At 43.0% G+C, this 17,861-nt stretch overlaps 1 protein-coding gene across 1 annotated transcript in view; it reads right to left on the reverse strand.

Moving 5' to 3' along the window:
* Positions 1-17,861, reverse strand: part of KNTC1 (kinetochore associated 1) — a 521,537-nt gene that overhangs the window by 244,805 nt on the left and 258,871 nt on the right. The window contains exon 38 of the mRNA XM_073627545.1: positions 16,887-16,943. Within this exon, the coding sequence (XP_073483646.1) occupies positions 16,887-16,943 (57 nt within the window). The remainder of the gene's footprint in view (positions 1-16,886; positions 16,944-17,861) is intronic.

A 17,861-nucleotide genomic window follows, 5' to 3' on the forward strand; every position in this document is an offset into this window, starting at 1 on the left:
AATTTGAACATTTTCACTTAGGGGTGTACTCACTTTTGTTGCCAGCGGTTTAGACATTAATGGCTGTGTGTTGAGTTATTGTTAGGGGACAGCAAATTTACACTGTTATACAGCTGTACGCTCACTACTTTACATTGTAGCAAAAGGTAATTTCTTCAGTGTTGTCACATGAAAAGACATAAAATATTTACAAAAATATGAGGGGTGTACTCACTTGTGAGATACTGTACATAGACTTTATATGAATTCCAGGACAGTAGCCTGTAGAATAAATATACTTTATACAGTTGTCAATCATATGTAGCACACCCCTTTGTGTAAAGTGGGGGTCGGCAACCAGTCAATCGCAAGCTACCTGTCGACAGGTAGCTTGCAATGACATCCCTGCCTCACCGACCCAGCCCTTTCTACAGAGTGGCGCAGGCAGACGCTCGGCCAATCCTGGCCTGCGGGGCATCCGGAATAGCTCAGGCGGGTTCGGGCTCTTGTAGGAACACGCCCAAGCTCTTTCCCTGAGCCCTGCAATTAGTGAGCTCATCTCCACTGCCTCAACTCTCCGATCCATCCAGGGTGCTTGTGGGATGGATGAGAGTGGAAGGCTGGTGGAGATCAGTGCCAGAACATGCTGCTTCCTTGCGCTACTCTGCATCTGGTAACAACTTCCACATCCTCCTGACGCCACAGTACTATTCCCTCCTGGTCCCCAATACCATACTCTTCTGAACCCCTAATACCCTGACATCCCAGCCCTCCTGATCCCCTAGTACCAAATCCTCCTGATCCCCCCCCCCCTCCCCAGTGCTGTGCCCTCCTAACACCCCCAATACCTTACTCTTCTGACCCCCCCCCCCCAAATACCATGTCCTCCTGACATCCCAGCCCTTCTGACGCCCCAGTACCATACCCTCCTGATCCCCCAATACTATACCTTCACGACCCCCTAAGTTCTGTGCCCTACTGACCTCCCCAATACCATACCCTCCTGACCCCTTTGTATTATGCCCTACATACTACTGACCTCTGCACACTGCCCTTCTTCCTACTACTGACCCCTGGACACTGCCCTACCTGTTAACCTCTGGACACTGCCCTACATACTACTTATACTGGCCAGAAATCAGAGCAGATAGCCAGGCCCTAAAAATAGTTGAGCAAATCAGCCTGCAGTATTAAATGTTCTGCCTTATAGTGGGACTCTGGCATTAGCCTTGTGGGGGTGACCAATTACTCCCCAGACATGGAAAAAAAAGTTAAGTGAATACCGGGTTTTTCCCTGAAACAAAATCTTAAGGTAAGCTATGTTTACATTTCTACAGTAACGTTAGTTTTATTGGATTTTCTTTCTGTGCCCTCCTAACACCCCCAATACCTTACTCTTCTGACCCCCCCCCCCCCCCCCAAATACCATGTCCTCCTGACATCCCAGCCCTTCTGACGCCCCAGTACCGTACCCTCCTGATCCCCCAATACCATACCTTCACGACCTCCTAAGTTCTGTGCCCTACTGACCTCCCCAATACCATACCCTCCTGACCCCTTTGTATTATGCACTCCTAAACCCCCAGTACCATGCGCTCCTGACCCCCCTCCCCCACCCCATGACCTTCTAACTCCCTAATACAGTGTCCTCCTGATCCTCTGTTCTGTGCCCTGTTGATCTCTATACACTGCTTTTATACTGCGGACCTATGCACATTGCCCTAAATCCTATTGACCTCTGCACACTGCCCTACATACTGCTGATCTCTGTACACTGATCTACATATTACTGACCTCTGCATGCTACCCTACCTGCTACTGACCTCCGCACACTGCCCTACTTCCTACTGACCTCTGCCCTACTTCCTACTGACCTCTGCACACTGCCCTTCTTCCTACTGACCTCTGCACACTGCCCTTCTTCCTACTGACCTCTGCACACTGCCCTTCTTCCTACTGACCTCTGCACACTGCCCTTCTTCCTACTGACCTCTGCACACTGCCCTTCTTCCTACTGACCTCTGCACACTGCCCTTCTTCCTAGTGACCTCTGCACACTGCCCTTCTTCCTAGTGACCTCTGCACACTGCCCTACAGTCTACTGACCTCTGCACACTGCCCTACATCCTACTGACCTATGCACACTGCCCTTCTTCCTACTACTGACCCCTGGACACTGCCCTACCTGTTAACCTCTGGACACTGCCCTACATACTACTTATACTAGCCAGAAATCAGAGCAGATAGCCAGGCCCTAAAACTAGTCGAGCAAATTAGCCTGCAGTATTAAATGTTCTGCCTTATAGTGGGACTCTGGCATTAGCCTTGTGGGGGTGACCAATAACTCCCCAGACATGGAAAAAAAAATGTTAAGTGAATACCGGGTTTTTCCCTGAAACAAAATCTTAAGGTAGGCTATGTTTACATTTCTACAGTAACGTTAGTTTTATTGGATTGAAGTTTTCTTCATGCCGTCTTTACTTTTTATTGGGGCTTGCCAGTTTAAAAAAAAAAAAAGGGTGCCGCACCCCGGTGAACTTTGATCTCTTCCATGTTGTCCAGGTAGATCTCCACCACTCAAAGGTTGTATAAAGCCTCAGCCCATTTTACAAGTGTGTTGCCGATAGAACTATAGGTCACCTTATCACAACATAGTTGTGGTGTCAATGTTATAGCTGTAACTGAAACATATGAACTGCTCATAACGTATAGCATCGCCAGTTCATACATGTCACCTGGAGCTGTTTTAGGGTCCTTTTTACATGGGCGTCATCCAGTCAGCCATGTTTTTGCTAAGAAAAAACGGATTTCAGTTTACACTTCAGTTCAGATCAATTTACATGTTTTTGCATCAATTTTTTCAGGTTTTGCAGAAACCAATTATAGGTGACAAATGTATAAAAAAAAAAATGTTTCTTGCCTAAAGACAGACAAATTGAATTGATTGCCTATAGACACACATTGTGGTTCAGTCTAGCGTGAAAAACTGACAGACGGATCTAAACTGAACACCTTTGTGAAAGGGCCCTTATCTTGCTGGAAGCTGAAATTTAAATGCAAATGTCTATTTAAAGAGAACCTGTGACCAGAATACATACACTAAAGTATTTACATATTTTAAACATGCAGTAAAGTATTTTTTTCTCTATTGCACCCAAATCTTGCTAGCTTGCCAGCTCCCTAATGTAAACACACAGCAGGTGTTTCTAAGGCCTACTTCACATGACCAGTAGGCTTGCTTTTCAGAGGCCATTTAGACATGGTTTACAGGAGGTAAGGAGGCTAAACAACTGCCAAATTGAATGACTGTTTTCTTCTTTCTAATGCCAAGGGGGACTTGAAATACTGTACCGCAACCTTGTGGCAAGCATTTGGCAAGCACTTGCAGGGCAGTCCCAATTACATTAATGGGTGAATATAGCAAGTGGCGCCGCTTGAGAAACTCGACATTGTGGATTCCACAATTTAAACAGATCCAAGCCGCCACCAAGTTACATCGTAGACATGCTTCTCTCTTCCCCTTCAATATGCTGCAGTGGTAGAGCCACTTGCGTTGAAAGGTAGCATTCATATACTGTAACACAGAGCACTGGAACAGGAAGGCATAAAGCAATATTTTCACAAAGAGAAAGGGGTATTGAGTAGAGCTGCCACCTTATCCCTTTAAACCTGAACACCTTTGAATTACACAGGTTCTGAGGCTAATTAAATGCAGATAAGGCACAGAGTTTCATTACCACCTTAATCAGCCACAGAACCTGTGTAATTAATATGTGTTCGAGTTTAAAGGGATGAGGTGGCAACCATAATTTTTAAGCCATTTCTTAGCAAAAGTCAGTGACATATCATAAATGCAGGAGTCCAGAACTATAAAAGGACAACACAGAATAAGGCTTCAAATGAGCTTCAATCAAGCATGTGTACTGAGATTTAAATTTAACAGCTGATTTGGTAGGCTTGCTATGCACCTACCCGAAAATAGCAATGTGGAAGATTTACTAAAACTGGTCCACACACAATCTGGTGCAATTGTCATAGTAACCAATCAGCTTCTAGGTATTATTGTAAAAGTTTAACTACTTGCCAATTAACAGTTATACTGCGGCAGGTTGGCGTGGCTGCGCAAATTGCCATAGCTGTACGTTGGCTTATCGAGACGCTATAGCAGGGGTGCGTGCGCGTCCCCGGAGCCGATGCACGTGCCCAGCGGGCACGATGTCCGTTGGGCACCCGCGGTCGCTCCTGACAGAATGAGAACGGGGATCTGTGTGTGTGTAAACACACAAATCCCAGTTCTGTCAGGGGAGTAGAGACAGATCGTGTATTCCTACTAAGTAGGAACAACGATATGTCTCCTCCCCCCGTCATTCACATCCCCCCACAGTTAGAAACACACCTATAGAACACACTTAACCCCTTGATCGCCCCCTAGTGTTAACCCCTTCCTTGTCAGTGACATTTATACAGTATTCAGTGGCTATTTTTAGCTCTGATCGCTGTATAAATGTCAATGGTCCCAAAAAAGTGTCAAAAGTGTTCGATTTGTCCACTGCAATATCGCAGTCCCGATAAAAATCACAGATCGCCGCCATTACTATTAAAAAAAAAAAAAAAAAAAAGACATAACTCTATCCCCTATTTTGTAGACGCTATAAATTTTGCGCAAACCAATCAATATATGCTTATTACGATTTTTTTTTACCAAAAATATGTAAAGAATACATATCGGCCTAAACTAATGAAGAAATCTGTTTACATTTTTTTGGGGGGCGGATATTTATTGTAGCAAAAAGTACAAAATATTGTGTTTTTTTTTTTTTTTTTTTAATTGTCAGCCTTTTTTTGCTTATAGCACAAAAAAAAAAAACAAAAAAAAAACGTAGAGGTGATCAAATACCACCAAAAGAAAGCTCTATTTGTGGGAAAAAAGGACATCAATTTTGTCTGGGTACAACGACGCATGACCGCGCAATTGTCAGTTAAAGCGACGCAGTGCCGTATCGCAAAAAATGGCCTGGTCAGGAAGGGGGCAAATCCTTCCGGGGCTGAAGTGGTTAATTGAACAAGAAGCCAGATTCTGTGTGCACCAATTTTAGTAAATTTCCCCGAATGTGTATTCAAAATAGGTTTCGCTTTGTTGCAGCAGCACAAGTTAAATAGTCATCTTAAAGTAAAATGATATAATATATTGAATTAGGGGGGCGTGGCTTGGCGCGCAGCGGAGATGGCAGTTTGTTAGAGGAGCTCCGGAGAGACCGCAGCCAGCAGCCCGGTTTCCTGCACAATCAACCCCGATAATGAGCAAGCTGACATACAGAACACCCCACACCAGATCCCGGCGAGCATCGGTGGCCTGTAAAGGACGGAATATATCCGAAATCTTTAAGAACCAGACACTCACACGATCTGGAGGGCCCGATCCTAAAATGGTGCTGACTCACGCTGCAGAGGATTTCAGTGAAGACTCCCAATCAGCCACTGAGGATAACGGTAGGGGACCCCCGCGCTCTAATCTTCCCCTTACTTGTGCTGACATGGCCATAATAGCAGCGGACATTAAATCCTCCATTTCTGCAGCCATCACAGATCTCAAATCCAGCTTACTGGTATTGAATGAGCGCATGGTCACTGCTGAAACAGCCGGTAGGCACAGGGAGAAAGCCATTAACAGACTTGATAAAGTAACAGCTTCCCACTCAAACCATTTCATAGAAATGAACAGACACTTGGAGGACTTGGATAACAGGGGGAGAAGGAGCAATATTAGGGTCAGAGGGATCCCTGAGACTGGACACTGATCAAATTGTCTCTGCCCTGAGGAGAGTGTTCAATAGCTTATTAGAACGGCTTGAGGACACTGAAATAGAGTTTGTGAGAGCACACAGGGCCCTGAGAGCACAAGGCCCAGACACTATGCCTCCACGTGATGTTATTTGCTGCCTGCAGAGTTTTAGAGAGGAGGAGATCATATGCAGAAAGCCTGAAAGATACAAGTAATTCTGCGCTGCCAAAAAAAAAGGCGAGTAAGCAGCTGACACGGCCAATAGGATATAAGCATATAACAGTAAGACAAAAATATGTGTAGCGCTAAAAAAACTTAAAGTTCAACATAAGAACAATGTAGTCCAACCAGTAGTGAAAAACATGTAAGAAAAATTTTGAAGAAAGTCCTCCATGTTTATAAGACTCATGAAAGTTAAAGGTCTATATAAATTCAGTGACTTCATGTGAGGAACAAATCAAATACGTGACATCTGGAGTGAAAACAGAAGAAGCACACCACCACCGACAATAATAAGGCTTACCGGATCACATAGACCCAAGAGGACATACGCCCAACTGGGTCAAATCAGGCTTGGGTGACGGGTGATGGTAGATGTTCCGGAGGAGTGGTGAGGATGGGAATCTGACAGAGAACCCAGAACTAATATGTCCCTCAAGATGATGTTGAGAAGCAGGTAGCAATGATGTATGGCAGGAAGGAAAAAGGCCACATAGTGTAATTCCATAAAAATAGTACCAAATTTATTAAAATAAGAGATACACTCACATGAAAATCTTTAAAAATCAGTGCTGTAAAAGTATGGCGGCAGTGGGGTCCTACCCGACGCGTTTCGTCCTCTTAGACATCGTCTGGGGGGTCCCCCCACTGCAGCCAGCAAGATATATATAGAGAAAGTGATCATGATGGTAGGAGACAACTCCACATTGTGTGTAATTGCTACTTCCGGTATTTGGGCAAGATGGCCGCTCGGCGTGCGTTCCACGCCTCACCATGAAGCCAATTGCCGATACCGGAAGTGAAACCAATGAGGTCAATAGGATACCAAATGAAACAACTCAAAAGTGTCCAGTTTTAACTTGTGTCTAAATCATCTTGTATATGAAATCAGGATGTATATGTGGCTCTAAGGGATTGTGTAACGTGATGGACAAAGATTAAAGTACACCTTATCGTGACCGTCAGCGATGCGCACGCGCACTGTGATGAACAGTGGCCTACGTGCGAACTAATCAGACCAGCGATGATGTGCGCGCGCACCTTGCGCATGCGCACCGGCTAGAAGGAAATGACTAGGATAACTACTTATTCAGAAGGAGGTCCCTCCTCTGTGTTGTGGTGGCCCCAAACATACAAAGCGATGGGGCCAGCGTAGTATGTAAATTCAGATGTGTATGTAGTGAACATACAAAAAGCAAAGTGATTGTGTGTGTATCTGCATTTGATGTGACGGAAAATGCGTATGTGGTGTGTGTGAGAAGAATTATTACTTAATGCATAACTGTTGTCCCTACCCGTAGGGGGACAATCTAAGTATAAACACATAAGTGTATATGAATATAATACTATCCAAGGGACAATGTGTGTCCTTATATGTTGTATCAAAGGTGTCAAGTGACAGTGCAATGCAAATAACAATGTAGCTACCCATATACAAATACATCGTTATGAAGTGGTTGGGTGGGTGCACACATGTGGAGTGGGCTCCCATAACAATATACAGTTAAATTTCACACATATGGTCTCCAATAAACGCATGTCAGTATTGCGTACAAGACTGGGAAGCAAAATCTATACATGTGGATGAACTTCCGTATGTACTTGTGGATATCAATAAAAGTGCCAAATCTATCCAATTTTTTTGGAGGAGCGATCTTAAGGCCCTTATCCAGGACGGAAAGTTCCTCCTTAGTCAATGACTTGGTACTTAGATTGAAAACTCCTTGGCCTTTCAAGTTCTCCTTCTTTTTCCTCCTTTGTGTTCTCCTCCCTCCCCTTGTACCTCTCTTGGATCTGGACCCCTTTTTCGTGGTCTTTGGTCCTCGTGAAAAACCTGGCCACTGTATTGGTTGGCATTGGGTTGGTGATAATTATAAGATGACTGCTCATGCCTGAATCCAGTGCCATGTCTGTAGTCATCTCTATATTCATCATCCCGCGTACCTCTAAGGGGAGAGAACCTATTGTTCGTGGCAAGGGGAGGTTGATGGTAATAGTGGGGGTCAGTATGGTATGTGTCAACATAATCTCTGTGTCGGGATGAGGAAGTGTCCATATGTCCCGAATAAGGTTCACTAGCTACATTGTATACTTGATTACATGCCATTGTGGGAAACAGTATGTAGGTCGCACCATCCGCTCGTTTGCGGTCAGAGTAGCAGAGCACATTGCTCTCATTAAGAACGGTGATACCAAACATACTGTCCCAATACACTATAAGCTAAATCATAACCGTGTAATTGAGGGAACACAATTTGTGGTGATCGATAAATACATTCCCTCCTGGAGGGGTGGTGCCAGGACCAGAGGGGTGTCACGTTTAGAGACCTTCTGGATCCATGAGCTCCGTACATATTTCCCTTTGGGTATTAACATGGAGCTGGACGTCAATGCCTTCATCAACAGGGCTTGATGCCCAGCTCTACCATTGTTTCCATCGCTCTGTCTTTTCTAATTTTCACTTTATACACTCTCCAATTTGTCTTCATATTTTTGATACAGTTCATCCACATGTATAGATTTTGCTTCCCAGTCTTGTACGCAATACTGACATGCGTTTATTGGAGACCATATGTGTGAAATTTAACTGTATATTGTTATGGGAGCCCACTCCACATGTGTGCACCCACCCAACCACTTCATAACGATGTATTTGTATATGGGTAGCTACATTGTTATTTGCATTGCACTTTCACTTGACACCTTTGATACAACATATAAGGACACACATTGTCCCTTGGATAGTATTATATTCATATACACTTATGTGTTTATACTTAGATTGTCCCCCTACGGGTAGGGACAACAGTTATGCATTAAGTAATAATTCTTCTCACACACACCACATACGCATTTTCCGTCACATCAAATGCAGATACACACACAATCACTTTGCTTTTTGTATGTTCACTACATACACATCTGAATTTACATACTACGCTGGCCCCATCGCTTTGTTCGTTTGGGGCCACCACACAAATACACGTCACTGCGTTGCTTTATATATGCGATGGGTTACTTTCCACGTACGCAGTGTGTATTCTTAGGCGGGCCATCCCAACACAGAGGAGGGACCGCCTTCTGAATAAGTAGTTATCCTAGTCATTTCCATCTAGCCGGTGCGCATGCGCAAGGTGCGCGCGCACATCATCGCTGGTCTGATTAGGTCGCACGTAGGCCACTGTTCATCACAGTGCGCGTGCGCATCACTGACGGTCACGATAAGGTGTACTTTCATCTTTGTCCATCACGTTACACAATCCCTTAGAGCCACATATACATCCTGATTTCATATACAAGATGATTTAGACACAAGTTAAAACGGTACACTTTTGAGTTGTTTCATTTGGTATCCTATTAACCTCATTGGTTTCACTTCCGGTATCGGCAATTGGCTTCATGGTGAGGCGTGGAACGCACGCCGAGCGGCTATCTTGCCCGAATACCGGAAGTAGCAATTACACACAATGTGGAGTTGTCTCCCACCATCATGATCACTTTCTCTATATATATCTTGCTGGCTGCAGTGGGGGGACCCCCCAGACGATGTCTAAGAGGACGAAACGCTTCGGGTAGGACCCCACTGCCGCCATACTTTTACAGCGCTGATTTTTAAAGATTTTCATGCGAGTGTATCTCTTATTTTAATAAATTTGCTACTTGTTTTATGGAATTACACTATGTGGCCTTTCTCCTTCCTGCCATACATCATTGCTACCTGCTTCTCAACATCATCTTGAGGGACATACTAGTTCTGGGTTCACTCTCGGATTCTCATCCTCCCCACTCCTCCAGGACATCTACCATCACCCACCACCCAAGCCTGATTTGACCCAGTTGGGCGTATGTCCTCTTGGGTCTATGTGATCCGGTAAGCCGGTATTGTCAGTGGTGGTGTGCTTCTTCTGTTTTCACTCCAGATGTCATGTATTTGATTTGTTCCTCACATGAAGTCACTGAATTTATATAGACCTTTAACTTTCATGAGTCTTATAAACATGGAGGACTTTCTTCTAAGTTTTTCTTAGATGTTTTTCACTACTGGTTGGACTACATTGTTCTTATGTTGAACTTTAAGTTTTTTTAGTGCTACACATATTTTTGTCTTATTGTTATATGCAGAAAGCCTGGAGAAATGATCAAATCATATTTAATGGGGAAAATATTATGCTCTTCCATGACCTGTCTCAAATAACTCTAAAAAAAAAAAAAAAAAAAAAAATCGCAGAGCTCTACGCCCCCTTCTTGATAAGCTTCGGGAAAAAGACCTAAGCTATACATGGCATTTCCCATTCGCGTTACTCGTGACCCACAACGGTCGACAACATTCCCTGAGATCACCAGAGGACCTGACTGAATTCTGTGTTGCCCTCCACCTGGGCCATATTGAGCTCCCGGCATGGTACCAGGAATTTCGTTTACCCCCACTGGAAAGGAGCCCACCATGTTCGCCTGTCACCTTTCCTGAAAAAAGTCAACCCAAAAAAAATGAAACAAGGCCGAAATGGAGGCTCAGTGACGGGCACACCAAATAACAGGGCACACTCTTCTGGGGCCCTAGAAGATGCCTATTAAACCAGTTGCTGACAGGAGTTATTGACACTGAATATAGAAGATTCACACATGTTCATACAACCTTTTTTCTTTATTGTTTGGTTTGACTTGCATCATCTGATTGTCTGCAGCCTACATCGCCGTGGACCGGACATTGCGCAATGGCTGTATGCTGAATACAGAAGTTAAAGACCTCCCTTACTCACATGGGATGGACTTTACCCTATTTCACATACTCATAATAACATCGAAATATAGTGGAAGACTTACCACATTATGGCAACCACAGAGTTTTCTCATAGGCTCTGACAGGCACCCTGAATCACACAAGTTTGGAAGGAGTTGATGTTCACATGCCTTACACTGTTGATTTGAACTGCCTATCCTATAGACGCAGACCTACAGACTTTCGAGGGTCTTCCATTCCTTATTCCTTTATAATACATTTAATGTTATTTGCCATGAACCAGATCCATGTTGGGATATATATGGCATATATTTCTCTGGTTAGAAAGTCCTTTCCTCCCCTTCCCCTACCCTTTGTTCGGTAGGTCACATATAGTGACCATAAATATGCAGGATTACCAACCTAGAAGCATTATATTTGTTATTATTGGTGGCTGCGGCCTCCCCACCTCCAGTTTTCTTGTTTGCCACTTTCACGAGTGAGGCGGTTGGCACTAGCTGTCACCCTTGTTTGACGTCTCCCTCCGTCCCTCAAAGTGTGTCCTGCGGTAATGATTAAGTGCCCTAGGACACACTACAAACGACCTCATTGATAGTATAACTATTTTAAAAGTACAAAACAGATAACTTCCTTTGTCTCCTTCTAATCTATAATTGTTTTCACACTTTTTGTTCTATTTCAACACCCTTCTCTCCCTCTTCCTTTTACTCTCTCTTTTTTTTATATATCTAGTGGTTGTATACACTTTACTGAATAACTAATAATGCTGATTGCACCTGTTCTCATACTCTTATTTTAAGTGCTGCTTACAGGGCCTGGCTCTCTGGGTCTGTCTCCAGTGGAACTATGGCGTACTCTTCTCTAGGCCAAAATCCCACGGTGATATCCCACAACGTCCAGGGATTGAACATCCCCGAGAAAAGATCCACCCTCCTAAGGGAACTTAAAAAAGGTAGGCCTCATTTTGCCTTCCTCCAAGAAACGCATTTTAAATCTCACAAAATACCAGGCTCACTGATTCCTTCTTCACTACAGCACACCATGCAACTAACGATCAGGCAAAAACGAAGGGAGTGTCGATACTAATTAGTAGAGAAGCTCCCTTTGAACTCACAAATTAGCAGACCCAGACGGAAGATTTCTCATACTGAAAGGAAAATATGATGGCAACCCTGTCACGTTGGCTAATGTATACTTTCCCAACAAGTCACATTTAGACGGCTGGTACGAGAATTAGAAGGGTTTAGCTCGGGTTGCATAATCTTGGGTGGCGACTTCAATCTTCCTCTAAACCCCCTGACAGACATATCTACAGGCAAATCACACATGGCATACAAGATCCTAAAAAGTATTAAAAAATCGTTACATTCCTTACACCTTATAGATTCATGGCACTTCCTACATCCGCAAGACAAAGATTTTACATTTTACTCCGCCCCACATGATAAATATTCTAGGATCGACTATCTTTGTCTCACGTAGAGACCTACATCTCTTCTCTAAGGCAAAAATAGGGTTCCAATCTATATCTGACCATAAACCCATCTCAGTTAAGCTAACCCTCAAGACACACACAAAAAACATATCCACATGGCGATTAAATTCATCTCTACTGACAGATCCTGTGCACGTCTCTACTGAAAAAATTCTTTGCACACAATACTACTCAGGACATAGACCCCCTAATGGTTTGGGAGGCTCACAAGTGTACCATTCGGGGGAGCTGATTAAGCTGGGAGCACAACGCAAACGGGAAAGAGAAATTGAGGTAACCAAATTGACAGACAAAATATCAGAATTAGAGACATTACATAAACATTCATTATCGACACGAGTGGCAACTGAATTATTAGACACCAGGAAAACATTACAGCAAACGTTAGATGCCATTTCAAAGCGCTTCCTATTTTTCAAAAAAATCTATTATGAATACGGAGACAAGACTGGCAAATTTTTAGCTAGAGCCCTGAAAGGCCCCCGCTACAAAAACAATATTCTAGGCATAATTAATACAGAAGGTAAATTAGACGTAACAGATGACTTAATAGCCCAACACTTCCACGATTATTATTCCAAATTGTATAACTTACCAAAGCAACACAAACCAGCAGACATTTTAGGGACCAAACAACCAAACAACAAGCTATACAAGACTATTTACTCTCCCCTCTAACCTCCCCAAACTCTCCGAAACTGACATCGATCTCCTTGACCAACCAATAGATTCCACAGAAGTACAGTTAGCAATTAAAGACCTGAAAACCGGGAAGAGTCCGGGTCCAGACGGATTTTCCTCGATATATTACAAAACATTCACAGATATATTAACGAACCCCCTCACAAAAGCTCTAAACTCGTTCTCAACCCCAAGGGACATCTCCTCAACTTTTTTATCAGCACACATAACAGTCCTGCCTAAACCGAATAAAGATCCAACACATTGTACAAGCTACAGGCTTGTATTCTCCCTATTAAACTTAGACGTTAAGCTAATGGCTAAAATGATAGCAAACAGACTGAGACCCCCTACTACATAACCTGATCGGACCTGAGCAAGCTGGTTTTATGCCAGGCAGGGAAGCAAAGGACAATGTCACAAAATCACTTAATATCATCCATGCGGCCCGCATGCGAAAAATCAAGGGCCTTCTCCTGTCCACAGATACGGAGAAGGCCTTCGATCGAGTAGCGTGGGACTTCATGATGGAGACATGCAGATTCATAGGCCTAGACACACACATGTTATCATGGATCTCTGCATTATACAAAAACCCTACGCATCAACGGATCCCTATCAGACACAGTACATATTTCCAATGGTACCAGACAGGGTTGCCCCTTATCACCGCTCCTTTTCATACTCTCACTCGAACCATTCATCAGGAAAATAATGATGAACCCAGACATTGGAGGCTTTCAGATAGCAAACAAGGAATACAAGATAGCCGCATACGCAGACGACTTGTTATTCTTCCTAACAAATCCACACATGTCTCTTCCAAACCTGATACAAGAATTCTCTAAATACGGCTACGTCTCAAATTTGAAAATGAATTATACGAAGTCCGAAGCAATGAACATTAATGTACCGGATCATACCTTAAAAATCATACAAAACAACTGCCCCTTTAAGTGGGAGAGAACAGCGCTCAAATATCTGGGGATTTGGCTAACACCAAAACTTTCTCAGATATTCGAGACAAACTTCCCACCACTTCTAAAAGCCATAGAGCAGGATTTGACTATATGGCTTCCAAAAAACTTCTCGTGGTTTGCAAGGGCGACCATATGTAAAATATCCATCCTACCTAGAATTCTTTATTTATTCAGAACCCTACCAATAAAAATACCCACAAACGTTTTCAAAAGACTGCAATCGATTCAACTTAAATTTGTATGGGCACGCAAACATCCTCGAAACAGATACTCATTACTGACGAGACCCAAAGAGCAGGGAGGGATGGGCCTACCCGATTACAAGAAATATTATTTCGCATCCCATGTCACCAGAATCATAGATTGGCATTGCCATGCTGACCTCAAAGAGTGGGTCTCCTTAGAAAAGGAATTGAGCCCTATACCCTTGAAATTTGCACCCTGGATATCGGGCTCAAAATACCCACCACTCTTAAAACACCCCTTAATAAACACCACTTTATCAATTTTTCATCAATTAACTAAGAATGCAAACTTCTCTACATCGTTGAGCCCACTCACCCCACTACACCATAATCCAGACTTTCCCCCTGGTGAAGGGAATCCTCATTTACTGAGATCCTTAGATCCAAATACTCCTCTTCTGACTAAACACTGCTTCCAAAACAACCAGATCAAAGACTTCTCCACACTCAAACTAGATAACGACATGACACACTTAACACAATGGACCTACTTCCAGATACGCAGCTACACTAATAATACTCATCGTAAAAGACACTTTACCAGACGACTTACTGAGGTGGAATCAGTGTGCCTGGATGGAGAACATATCCAAAAAGCTACCTCGATATCGTACGCCTGGTTGCAAAATTCAGAAAAATCCTCTGGGGATAGATTCAGAGAGCAATGGTCAAAAGAACTTGGTGTGGATTTAACTGATAAACAATGGCAGAATGCTTGTATACTGGCACACAAATGCTCATTGAGCACCAGAACACAAGAAACAGCCTACAAATTGCTCACACGATGGTATGCCACCCCTGACAAAATACACAAATGGCACCCTCAATCCTCTGAACTCTGCTGGAGATGTCAGAAAGACAGGGGCACGCTTTTACATATATGGTGGACTTGTCCCGCGATAGCCCAATACTGGTCAGGAGTGAATGCAACCATTAGACACATAACAGAAACCTCATTGAGCTTGGACGCGGCATGTTGCCTACTTCATGTCACTACCTTTCCGACTCAGCGGTACAGGAATTCACGCCTACTGAATGCAGCCAAATCTCTAGTGCCGCTGTTTTGGAAATCCACTAATACTCCATCAATTAGAGACTGGCTCTCCAGAATTAAAGACATATGTGACATGGAGGAGACAATAGCACAGCCCAATGACTCGATTGAAAGATACCACAAAACCTGGTCTCCATGGTTTGCCTTCAGGTATTCACAAAAATATGAGGACTTGAAGGCATCCACATTCACTTGATCTTTCATATTTCATGCGTGAATAATTATCCCACTCTGCCATACCCCTTCTGGGATGACTGTACCCACACCGAGAGCTGCAAACCGAATAATGATTGTTATAGACCCTATAAATGATAAGTATAACATATAGGCCTTTTCATAATTCCTGTAATTTATTGAGAATGTTACATCATGAATACATATTGGTACAAAACATTGTGATATTAGAAACACAAAACAAACTGTCACATATGAGGATGACCACTATTCTTCACCCCTCCCACTTTACCTCTTCATAATCTCTTCTTTTTCCTTCTTTTATCCGTCTTTCTACATATTCCTAAGAATCCCCTCTATTCTCTTTCCTTAATCTGTACTCTAATCTATTCTCTAACTTCATCTTGTTCTCCCTATGCTACAATACCTGATTATTTAGCAAATTAAGTATACAAGTCCAACTATTTAATAATAGAATGTCACAGATACTATATTATATATGTTAACAGAATTATATTACATATATTTACATGACTCCATATACGCAATGTATACTTTATGTATGTTTTCTTCTGTATAACATTAACCACTTCACCACCCGGCCATAGACAAATGACGTCCACAGATGGGATCTCCCATCCTGGGTGGACGTCATATGACGGCCTGGGCTTCCTGGCCGTCTAGGGGGCGCGCGCCCGCCGCGTTGATCGGGACCCGGTACGTGTGCCTGGCGGCCGCGATGTCTGCCGGACACCCGCGATTGCCCGTTAACCAGGCCGGACCGTGGATCTGTGTGTGTAAACACACAGATCCACGTTCTGTCAGTTGAGAGGAGACCGATCTGTGTTCCCAGTACAGAGGAACACCGATCGGTCTCCTCCCCTTGTACGTCTCCGCCCCCTACAGTTATAATCACTCCCCTAGGAAACATTTAACCCCTCGTGTCGCCCTAGTGGTTAACCCCTTCCCTGCCTGTCACATTTATACAGTAATCAATGCCATTTTATAGCATTGATCGCTGTATAAATGTGAATGGTCCCAAAAATGTGATCGCCGCTATTACTAGTAAAAAAAAAAAAAAAAAATAATTAAAAAAAAAAAAATGCCATAAATCTATCCCGTATTTTGTAGACGTTATAACTTTTGCGCAAACCAATCAATATTACCAAAAATATGTAGAAGAATACATATCGGCCGAAACTGAGGAAAATATTGGGATATTTATTATAGCAAAAAGTAAAAAATATTGTGCTTTTTTCAAAATTGTCGCTCTTCTTTTGTTTATAGCGCAAAAAATAAAAACCGCAGAGGTGATCAAATACCACCAAAAGAAAGCTCTATTTGTGGGGAAAAAAGGACGTCAATTTTGTTTTGGTACAACGTCGCACGACCGCGCAATTGTTGTTTAAAGTGCGACAGCGCTGAAAACTAAAAATTGGTCTGGGAAGGAAGGGGGTGAAAATGCCCTGTATTGAACCGGTTAATAAACTTTAAATGGAAAAAATATATTGAATTAATCTGTGTTCCCCACAATACCTTTAGTGCATGAACAGGTAGCCAGATTTGCACAATCCAAAGGATACATCTTTTTACCTGTAAAACAGTAAAATTTGAGGGATTAAGCAGCTTCATAAGACTAAACTGGATCCCAAATTAGTATTGTGAATTAAAATAGTCACCAGAGTAAACATTACAGTAATGCACCTATGTTTATATTTAACAGAATAAAGACTGAAGAACCTTAGCTTAATAGACTTTAACCACTTGCCATCCGCAACATGTATATATACGCTGCAGTTTGCAAGTGGTTTACCAGAGTTATGGCTGAAGCCATCACCATCACTCCCGCATATTTTTTTTTTCAGCCGGCAGCTGGCTCTCTCATGAAATCGGCCCGAGCAGCTCATTAGTCGCTGGATCGCTTTCAGAAGTCTTCCCCAAATACCCCCACCGGTGTTCCTTGCTCACCGGTGCGACCGGGAAACGATCAGACGGTGCAGCCGGCTGGGCACAGAGGCGAATGGAGACCATATCCACTATGATCGCCTCTATGATCTTGGAGGATGAGACGTCACTTCCAGTCTAGGGCAGAAGTAAACATTTTTTTTTTTTACTTTGAAGCAAAAAAACTAAAATTATTTTTTGATCTTTTGCTTTTAAAGGTAAACGAGATGATTGAGGTCTTTTTGACCAAAAATCTCTCAATAAAGAGGACCTGTTATCCTCATTTCTCTTAAAAAGGGCCAGTGTAAAATCTCTCAATAAAGAGGACCTGTTATCCTCATTTCTCTTAAAAAGGGCCAGTGTAAAAATAAAATAAATAAGAAAACAAAATGTAAAGTGCCCCCATCCCTCCATGCTCACGTGCAGAAGTGAATGCATATGCAAGTCGTGCATGCATATGTAAACGGTGTTCCCACCACACATATGAACCATTGCCGTTAGAGAGAGAGCAATAATTCTAGCGCTAGACCTCCTCTGTAACGCTAAACAGGTAAGCTGTAAAATGTA

This window comes from Aquarana catesbeiana, linkage group LG01 (assembly GCF_042186555.1).
Source record: "Aquarana catesbeiana isolate 2022-GZ linkage group LG01, ASM4218655v1, whole genome shotgun sequence".
Classification (NCBI taxonomy): Eukaryota; Metazoa; Chordata; class Amphibia; order Anura; family Ranidae; genus Aquarana; species Aquarana catesbeiana.